This window comes from Oncorhynchus clarkii, chromosome 10, assembly GCF_045791955.1.
Source record: "Oncorhynchus clarkii lewisi isolate Uvic-CL-2024 chromosome 10, UVic_Ocla_1.0, whole genome shotgun sequence".
NCBI classification, from domain to species: domain Eukaryota; kingdom Metazoa; phylum Chordata; class Actinopteri; order Salmoniformes; family Salmonidae; genus Oncorhynchus; species Oncorhynchus clarkii.
Window position 1 is genome coordinate 3619681 of NC_092156.1, and position 10000 is coordinate 3629680.

At 44.0% G+C, this 10000-nt stretch overlaps 1 protein-coding gene across 1 annotated transcript in view; it reads right to left on the reverse strand.

Moving 5' to 3' along the window:
• Positions 1-9782: 9782 nt before the first annotated feature.
• LOC139419795 (uncharacterized) overlaps positions 9783-10000 on the reverse strand; it is a 9804-nt gene continuing 9586 nt past the window's right edge. Inside the window, exons 5-6 of the mRNA XM_071169779.1 lie at positions 9873-9960; positions 9783-9812 (exon numbers count right to left, since the gene is read on the reverse strand). Coding sequence (XP_071025880.1) covers positions 9783-9812; positions 9873-9960 — 118 coding nt within the window. The remainder of the gene's footprint in view (positions 9813-9872; positions 9961-10000) is intronic.

Consider the following 10000-nt stretch of genomic DNA (forward strand, 5'->3'; position numbering starts at 1 on the left):
GTCCTGTCCTGTCCTGTCCTGCCCTGTCCTGTCCTGACCTGTCCTGTCCTGTCCTGCCCTGTCCTGTCCTGTCCTGTCCTGTCCTGTCCTGTCCTGATCTGTCCTGTCCTGTCCTGTCCTGATCTGTCCTGTCCTGTCCTGTCCTGTCCTGCCCTGCCCTGCCCTGCCCTGCCCTGTCCTGCCCTGCCCTGCCCTGCCCTGCCCTGTCCTGTCCTGCCCTGCCCTGCCCTGCCCTGCCCTGCCCTGTCCTGTCCTCACCTGCCCTGTCCTGTCCTGTCCTGTCCTGCCCTGCCCTGCCCTGTCCTGTCCTCACCTGCCCTGCCCTGTCCTGCCCTGCCCTGTCCTGTCCTCACCTGCCCTGCCCTGCCCTGCCCTGTCCTGCCCTGCCCTGCCCTGCCCTGTCCTGTCCTCACCTGCCCTGTCCTGTCCTGTCCTGCCCTGCCCTGCCCTGTCCTGTCCTCACCTACCCTGTCCTGTCCTCACCTGCCCTGCCCTGCCCTGCCCTGTCCTGTCCTCACCTGCCCTGTCCTGTCCTCACCTGCCCTGTCCTGTCCTCACCTGCCCTGTCCTGTCCTCACCTGCCCTGTCCTGTCCTCACCTGCCCTGTCCTGTCCTGTCCTGCCCTGCCCTGCCCCGTCCTGTCCTCACCTGCCCTGTCCTGTCCTGTCCTGTCCTCACCTGCCCTGCCCTGCCCTGCCCTGTCCTGTCCTGTCCTCACCTGCCCTGTCCTGTCCTCACCTGCCCTGTCCTGTCCTCACCTGCCCTGTCCTGTCCTCACCTGCCCTGTCCTGTCCTGCCCTCGCCTGTCCTGTCCTTGCCTGCCCTGTCCTGCCCTGCCCTGTCCTGCCCTGCCCTGTCCTGCCCTGCCCTGCCCTGCCCTGTCCTGTCCTCGCCTGCCCTGCCCTGCCCTGCCCTGTCCTGTCCTGCCCTCGCCTGCCCTGTCCTGTCCTGTCCTCGCCTGCCCTGTCCTGTCCTGTCTTCGCCTGCCCTGTCCTGTCCTGTCCTGTTCTTGCCTGCCCTGTCCTGTCCTGCCCTGTCCTGTCCTGTCCTGTTCTTGCCTGCCCTGTCCTGTCCTCGCCTGTCCTGCCCTGTCCTGCCCTGCCCTGCCCTGTCCTGCCCTGCCCTGTCTTAGCCTGTCCTGTCCTGCCCTGCCCTGTCCTGTCCTGATTTGTCCTGTCCTGTCCTGCCCTGCCCTGTCCTGTCCTGTCCTGCCCTGAGTCTGGGTATCTGGTATGACTCACGGTGGGGATATTGAGAGCAGAGCTGCTAATTTATAAGAGTTAACATGCTGACATGACTGGTGACTGGAGGTGATGAGAGGAGAGGAAAGGAGAGAAATGAGGGGTGATGAGAGGAGAGGAGAGAGAGGAGGCATACATCACACACACACACACACACACACACACACACACACACACACACACACACACACACACACACACACACACACATACACCAAGAACAGATATTTTACACCCTTGGAGCACCAGAATAACCCAGAGCCGTAACCTAAAGCCTTAAAGTCTGGAGCAGAGAAACAACCGGGGTGACCAGGGTCTGAAACATCAGAGTCTCTGTGTCAATGCGTCCATGAATTGATCTGGACACTATAACACAATCATACATTAACACTTTACCAGCTAAAGGACACATCGCAAAAACTCTCCCTGTCATAACTGGTTAAAACCTACCACACAGGAGAACTAGATAAACTCCTACCACCCAGGAGAACTAGATAAACCCCTACCACCCAGGAGAACAACTAGATAAACCCCTACCACCCAGGAGAACAACTAGATAAACCCCTACCACCCAGGAGAACAACTAGATAAACCCCTACCACCCAGGAGAACAACTAGATAAACCCCTACCACCCAGGAGAACTAGATAAACCCCTACCACCCAGGATAACTAGATAAACCCCTACCACCCAGGACAACTAGATAAACCCCTACCTCCCAGGAGAACTAGATAAACCCCTACCACCCAGGACAACTAGATAAACCCCTACCACCCAGGACAACTAGATAAACCCCTACCACACAGGATAACTAGATAAACTCCTACCACCCAGAACAACTAGATAAATCCTACCACCCAGGAGAACTAGATAAACCCCTACCACCCAGGATAACTAGATAAACTCCTACCACCCAGGAGAACTAGATAAACCCCTACCTCCCAGGAGAACTAGATAAACCCCTACCACCCAGGACAACTAGATAAACCCCTACCACCCAGGACAACTAGATAAACCCCTACCTCCCAGGAGAACTAGATAAACCCCTACCACCCAGGACAACTAGATAAACCCCTACCACCCAGGACAACTAGATAAACCCCTACCACACAGGATAACTAGATAAACTCCTACCACCCAGAACAACTAGATAAATCCTACCACCCAGGAGAACTAGATAAACCACTACCACCCAGGATAACTAGATAAACCCCTACCACCCAGGACAACTAGATAAACCCCTACCTCCCAGGAGAACTAGATAAACCCCTACCACCCAGGACAACTAGATAAACCCCTACCACCCAGGACAACTAGATAAACCCCTACCACACAGGAGAACTAGATAAACTCCTACCACCCAGAACAACTAGATAAATCCTACCACCCAGGAGAACTAGATAAACCCCTACCACCCAGGATAACTAGATAAACCCCTACCACCCAGGAGAACTAGATAAACCCCTACCTCCCAGGAGAACAACTAGATAAACCCCTACCACCCAGGATAACTAGATAAACCCCTACCACCCAGGATAACAACTAGATAAACCCCTACCACCCAGGATAACAACTAGATAAACCCCTACCACCCAGGATAACAACTAGATAAACCCCTACCACCCAGGAGAACAACTAGATAAACCCCTACCTCCCAGGAGAACAACTAGATAAACCCCTATCTCCCAGGAGAACTAGATAAACCCCTACCACACAGGAGAACTAGATAAACCCCTACCCCCCAGGATAACTAGATAAACCCCTACCACCCAGGATAACTAGATAAACCCCTACCACCCAGGAGAACTAGATAAACCCCTACCACCCAGGATAACTAAATAAACCCCTACCTCCCAGGAGAACAACTAGATAAACCCCTACCTCCCAGAACAACTAGAATAACCCCTACCTCCCAGAACAACTAGATAAACCCCTACCACCCAGGAGAACTAGATAAACACCTACCACCCAGGACAACTAGATAAATCCCTACCACCCAGGAGAACTAGATAAACCCCTACCTCCCAGGAGAACAACTAGATAAACCCCTACCACCCAGAACAACTAGATAAATCCCTACCACCCAGGAGAACTAGATAAACCCCTACCACCCAGGAGAACTAGATAAACCCCTACCACCCAGGAGAACTAGATAAACCCCTACCACCCAGGAGAACTAGATAAACCCCTACCACCCAGGAGAACTAGATAAACCCCTACCTCCCAGGAGAACAACTAGATAAACCCCTACCTCCCAGAACAACTAGAATAACCCCTACCTCCCAGAACAACTAGATAAACCCCTACCACCCAGGATAACTAGATAAACCGCTACCACCCAGGACAACTAGATAAATCCCTACCACCCAGGAGAACTAGATAAACCCCTACCACCAATAAGAACAACTAGATAAACCCCTACCACCCAGGACAATTAGATACACCCCTACCACCCAGGATAACTAGATAAACCCCTACCACCCAGGAGAACTAGATAAACCCCTACCACCCAGGAGAACAACTAGATAAACCCCTACCACCCAGGAGAACAACTAGATAAACCCCTACCACCCAGGACAACTAGATAAACCCCTACCACCCAGGACAACTAGATAAACCCCTACCACCCAGGAGAACTAGTTAAACCCCTACCACCCAGGAGAACAACTAGATAAACCCCTACCACCCAGGAGAACTAGATAAACCCCTACCACCCAGGAGAACTAGATAAACCCCATACCACCCAGGATAACAACTAGATAAACCCCTACCACCCAGGAGAACAACTATATAAACCCCTACCACCCAGGATAACAACTAGATAAACCCCTACCACCCAGGATAACAACTAGATAAACCCCTACCTCCCAGTAGAACAACTAGATAAACCCCTACCACCCAGGAAAACAACTAGATAAACCCCTACCTCCCAGAACAACTACATAAACCACAACCTCCCAGAACAACTAGATAAACCCCTACCACCCAAGAGAACTAGATAAACCCCTACCACCCAGAAGAGGGATTAGAGAGGAGGTTCGCAGGTCAAGCCTACCTGGGATTCTCCCTGAGATGACTACAGCTACAGCCAATCAGAACTCAATGTGTGTGTGTGTGTGTGTGTGTTTGTGTGTGTGTGTGTGTGTGAGCTGTGGATCAGAGTAGAAGGAGGAAGCTCCTCACTCTCCTGCCAGGGGGAAATAAATCACCAACAAGCTATCATGGTCCAAACACACTAAGACAACACATTTCCCCCCTCAGGAGACTGAAAAGATTTGGCATGGGTCCTCAGATCCTCAAAAGGTTATACAGCTGCACCATCGAGAGCATCCTGACCGGTTGCATCACTGCCTGGTATGGCAACTGCTCGGCATCTGACCGTAAGCCACTACAGAGGGTAGTGCGTACTGCCCCGTACATCACTGGGGCCAAGCTTCTTGCCATCCAGGACCTCTATACCAGGCGGTGTCACCCAAGTCATAGACTGTTTTCTCTGCTACCGCTTGGTGTGTTAACTGCTGACTTTCAGGATTGATGACCTTTTACTGCAGTGGGCTGAATCAGGTTCACACAGAGAATGTTTCTTGGTCGTCTTAAACAAAATCTACTTTGTAACAGAAGTATCCACCTCACACACATGGTTCTGGGCTTAAAAAGAAGAAGACAACTGTACCATGTCAGATATATAGAGTTGAAATGTTGAGTTTGCATCTAGTATTAAACTTTATATCCATCACAGAAGACTGAAATGTAACAAGCTTTTTGGCTGCATTTTTTTATTTACGTTTATTAATTGTAAAATTATGAACATTTGAATAACATTCCACCCATGAGGTCACTAGGTCATTTTTTTTTTCAATTTGTGAGTGTTGTTGTTTTTCGTAAACAGCGGCTGTATGGGAGGGGGAGTGGTTTCTCTTCTCCTAGGCAATCAGCAATTACTACCGGGAGGTGTGTTCTTCATCTTCGCAAGCCAATCAGCAATTACTACCGGGAGGTGTGTTCTTCATCTTCGCAAGCCAATCAGCAATCAGTAATAGTACTTCAGTCTCCCCTGTTTTCTCGGCTGCAGCTGTAAGCGGCGGTCTCATCACCAAAACGAAGACCGTCACCAAAACTAAGACCGTCACCAAAACAAAGACCGTCACCAAAACGAAGACCGTCACCAAAACGAAGACCGTCACCAAAACGAAGACCGTCACCAAAAACAAAGAAGGTTCCAGTTGTTCTGCAGATTTATGAGAGGATCCAGTCTCTCACTTGAGTATCTTACCTAGTTATTTACATTATCTCATTTTGCTGTTTTATAGCTTTGTCAATTATGTGTTTGTTTTCTATACTTGTTTGCTTCTCTCCCTGTGAGCTTTACAGACTCTCCCTGTCCCTTGGTTGCAAACCCCTTCTAATTTAGTGTACCCTGCGCGCAAAACACATGTGGAATTCTCTGGCAGCGTTTGGGACTGCCAAGTTCATCTTGACATTTTGGCCATGACTCCAGAGAACATTGCTACTCCAGCTGCTCTGTCCTCATCTGACTGTATTTTCTCTCATAGTCCGAGATCATCTGGTCGTCACGGTGATGGTACAGGGCTACTCATGTCTCCTAGGTGGAGGTGTTCTCTTTTCTCCCTCTCTCTCACCTGTCCATCTCCTGATTTGAATTCCATGGCTGTCACTGTCACTTGTCCACTCAAGCGTAACATTGTTGTCATCTATCTCCCACCAGGTGCCCTTAGAGTTCCTCAATGACACCTTGATAAGCTCATTTACTGATGATGGCTCACCTTTACAACTTCAACCTCCTGACGTATGCCTTCCATTTCTTTCTTTCTTTCTTTCTTTCTTTCCAACTCTCTCTTTCCCACCTCCTTGCCTCTTTTTTGACCGTGAACCATCAGATCCTCCTCTCCACCCTCTCAGGGCTGGGCGTCTCAGTCACTGCACACTCTTGGATTTCATCCTCCCTGCGGATGAACTCACTACTTTTCTACTTTCCCCCTTCTGGTACCCAGGTGGCGTGCCTGGCAGATATGTCAGTTTGAATATCGGCCCACCACCTCTAGCTCAACCTCCACAAGACAGAGCTGCTCTTCCTCCCGGGGAATGCCTGCCCACGTAAAGACCTCATCATCATGGTTGACAACTCCACGTCACCCACCCAGAGTACAAATACCCTTGGCGTGACCCTGGACAACACCCTGTTGTTCTCTGCAAACATCAAAGCAGCTCCTACAGGTTTATGCTCTACAACATCCGTAGAGTAAAACCCTACCTTCCACAGGAAGTGGCACAAGTTCTAATCCGGGCACTTGTCATCTCCCATCTGGACCACTGCAAATTTCTGTTGGCTAGGCTAATAAGTCAGAGCAAACTTAGCTAGCTATACTGCCTAATACTAGTGATGGTGTAGTCCTAAATCAGCATGTTTGTGCAACAGTATCTTCTAAATCAAAGAGGAATAGGAGAAGCATGAATATGTTAGTGATGTTGAAGTAGCTAAGAAAACATTTAATGTAGCCAAAGATCATAGGGTCCCCTAGGAAAACACTGACCAACACTTTGGTTCCTACCGTGTCACAATAACTCCTTCCTGACATTTTGATTGGTTGTCATGTGAAACAAAACTGAATTCAAAGTGCCCACTATTATTTATATTTGAACTATAGAATTGGAACAGTCATTATATTTCCATGATTCCAACAGTTCACCCAAGTGTTTTGATCTATATCACAAGTCAAATCGCAATTTCAACATATTGTTTAAAATAAAGCCTAGCTTTTTTGCCCATATCCTGCAGTCCTACGTGGCAGTGTGGAAATTATGTAAAATAAAAAAATGCAGAAATGTATAAAAATGCAGAACACTTTATGTTATATATTATTATTATATTATTATATATGATTATTATATTATTATTATTATTATATTATTATATATGATTATTATATTATTATATTATTATACATTATTATTATATTATTATATATGATTATTATATTATTATATTATTATATATGATTATTATATTATTATATTATTATACATTATTAGTATATTATTATATATGATTATTATATTATTATATTATTATACATTATTAGTATATTATTATATATGATTATTATATTATTATTATTATTATATTATTATATATGATTATTATATTATTATTATTATTATATTATTATATATGATTATTATATTATTATATTATTATACATTATTATTATATTATTATATATGATTATTATATTATTATTATTATTATATTATTATACATTATTATTATATTATTATTATTATATTATTATTATTATTATTATATTATTATACATTATTATTATATTATTATTATTATATTATTATTATTATATTATTATTATACATTATTATTATATTATTATTATTATATTATTATTATTATTATATTATTATACATTATTATTATACATTATTATTATATTATTATTATTATATTATTATTATTATATTATTATCATATTATTATATATTATTATTATATTATTACATATTATTATTATATATTATTATTATATTAAATTATTATTATTAATAATTATTAAAGTATTATTTATTATTATTAGTATTACTATATTATTATTATATTTTAATATTTAATATATTATACTAATATATATTTTTTTCAATTTTCGTCTAAATGACATACCCAAATCTAACTGCCTGTAGCTCAGGCCCTGACGCAAGGATATTCATATTCTTGATACCATTTGAAAGGAAACACTTTGAAGTTTGTGGAAATGTGAATTGAATGTAGGAGAATATAACACAATAGATCTGGTGGAAGAAAATACAAAGAAAAAAAACAACCAGTCTTTTTCTACCACCATCTTTGAAATGCAAGAGAAAGGTTGTAGTTATCGCTGGTCAATCTGGTTGTCATTCTGATACACTGTTGCCATCTTGTGGACACTATGTGCAAAAATGAGACTTTTAGTGTGAAGTCCCCAGGTACATTACATGCATACATCACGCAAAAACATAAAAAACATGTCATACCATCCAAAATAAGAAAAAATACCGTGATGTGATATTTTGGCCACATCGCCCAGACCTAATCTACGCGCTCTCGTCAATTCACCTTTTCCATTCGCTTATGGACTTCAGTGCTCAACACAACAGCTACAGTGGGGCAAAAAAGTATTTAGTCAGCCACCAATTGTGCAAGTCCTCCCACTTAAAAAGATGAGAGAGGCCTGTAATTTTCATCATAGGTACACTTCAACTATGACAGACAAAATGAGAAGAAAAAAAATGGACCAACCCAACCCAGGAAGCCCATCAAGCACACACGTTTTACTGTGGATATAGATACTGTTGTACCTGTTTCCTCCAGCATCTTCACAAGGTCCTTTGCTGTTGTTCTGGGATTGATTTGCACTTTTCGCACCAAAGTACGTTAATCTCTAGGAGACTGAAAGAGTCTCCTTCCTGAGTGGTATGACGGCTGCGTTGTCCCATGGTGTTTATACTTGCGTACTATTGTTTGTACAGATGAACGTGGTACCTTCAGATGTTTGGAAATTGCTCCCAAGGATGATCCAGACTCGTGGAGGTCTGCAGCTTTTTTTCTGAGGTCTTGGCTGATTTCTTTAGATTTTCCCATGATGTCAAGCAAAGAGGCACTGAGTTTGAAGGTAGGCCTTGAAATACATCCACAGGTACACCTCCAAATGACTCAAATGATGTCAATTAGCCTATCAGAAGTTTCTAAAGCCATGACATAATTTTCTGGAATTTTCCAGGCTGTTTAAAGGCACAGTCAACTTAGTGTATGTAAACTTCTGACCCACTAGAATTGTGATACAGTGAATTATAAGTGAAATAATCTGTCTGTAAACAATTGTTGGAAAAATGACTTGTGTCATGCACAAAGTAGATGTCCTAAATTACTTGCCAAAAGTATAGTTCGTTAACAAGAAATGTGTGGAGTGGTTGAAAAACGAGTCGCTAACCATGTGATTGGTTCCCTTGGTGCCATCAATGCTAAGAATAAATCTAACGCTTTTTAAAATCAGCATTTTTAGAGAGCGATGAACTAAAATGGTACCAACTGATAATTCAACCTGAACGTAACAAACTCATCACTTTTTAAATTTTGGGTCAGATCCCTACTCACTGTATGTACAAGCAATATCAACGCTCTTCTGCTAAATTTACACGTGGAGTGACCCTTCTCGCTATTGAGACGGGAAGATACACAAACACTCTGTGTGTGTCTGTGTCTGTGTCTGTGTGTGTGTGTGTGTATGTGTGTGTGTGTGTCTGTGTGTGTCTGTGTGTGTCTGTGTGTGTGTGTGTGTGTGTGTGTGTGTGTGTGTGTGTGTGTGTGTGTGTTTGTGTCTGTGTGTGTCTGTGTGTGTGTGTGTGTGTGTCTGTGTGTGTGTGTGTGTGTGTGTGTGTGTGTGTGTGTGTGTGTGTGTGTGTGTGTGTGTGTGTGTGTGTGTGTGTGTGTGTGTGTGAGTCCAGTTTTACCCCAGATAAACACCCACTAAAGGAAATGTTACCTGTTGATGCGCTGGTCATCCTGGTTCTGACAAGAAACAGAGATAAAGAGTATCATATACACACAATATATACAATATATACACACACAGAGACCCACACACAGACAGATACACACACACACACACACACACACACACACACACACACAGAGAGATAAACATACACACAATATACTGTATACACACACGCACAGAGACCCACACAGAAACCCAC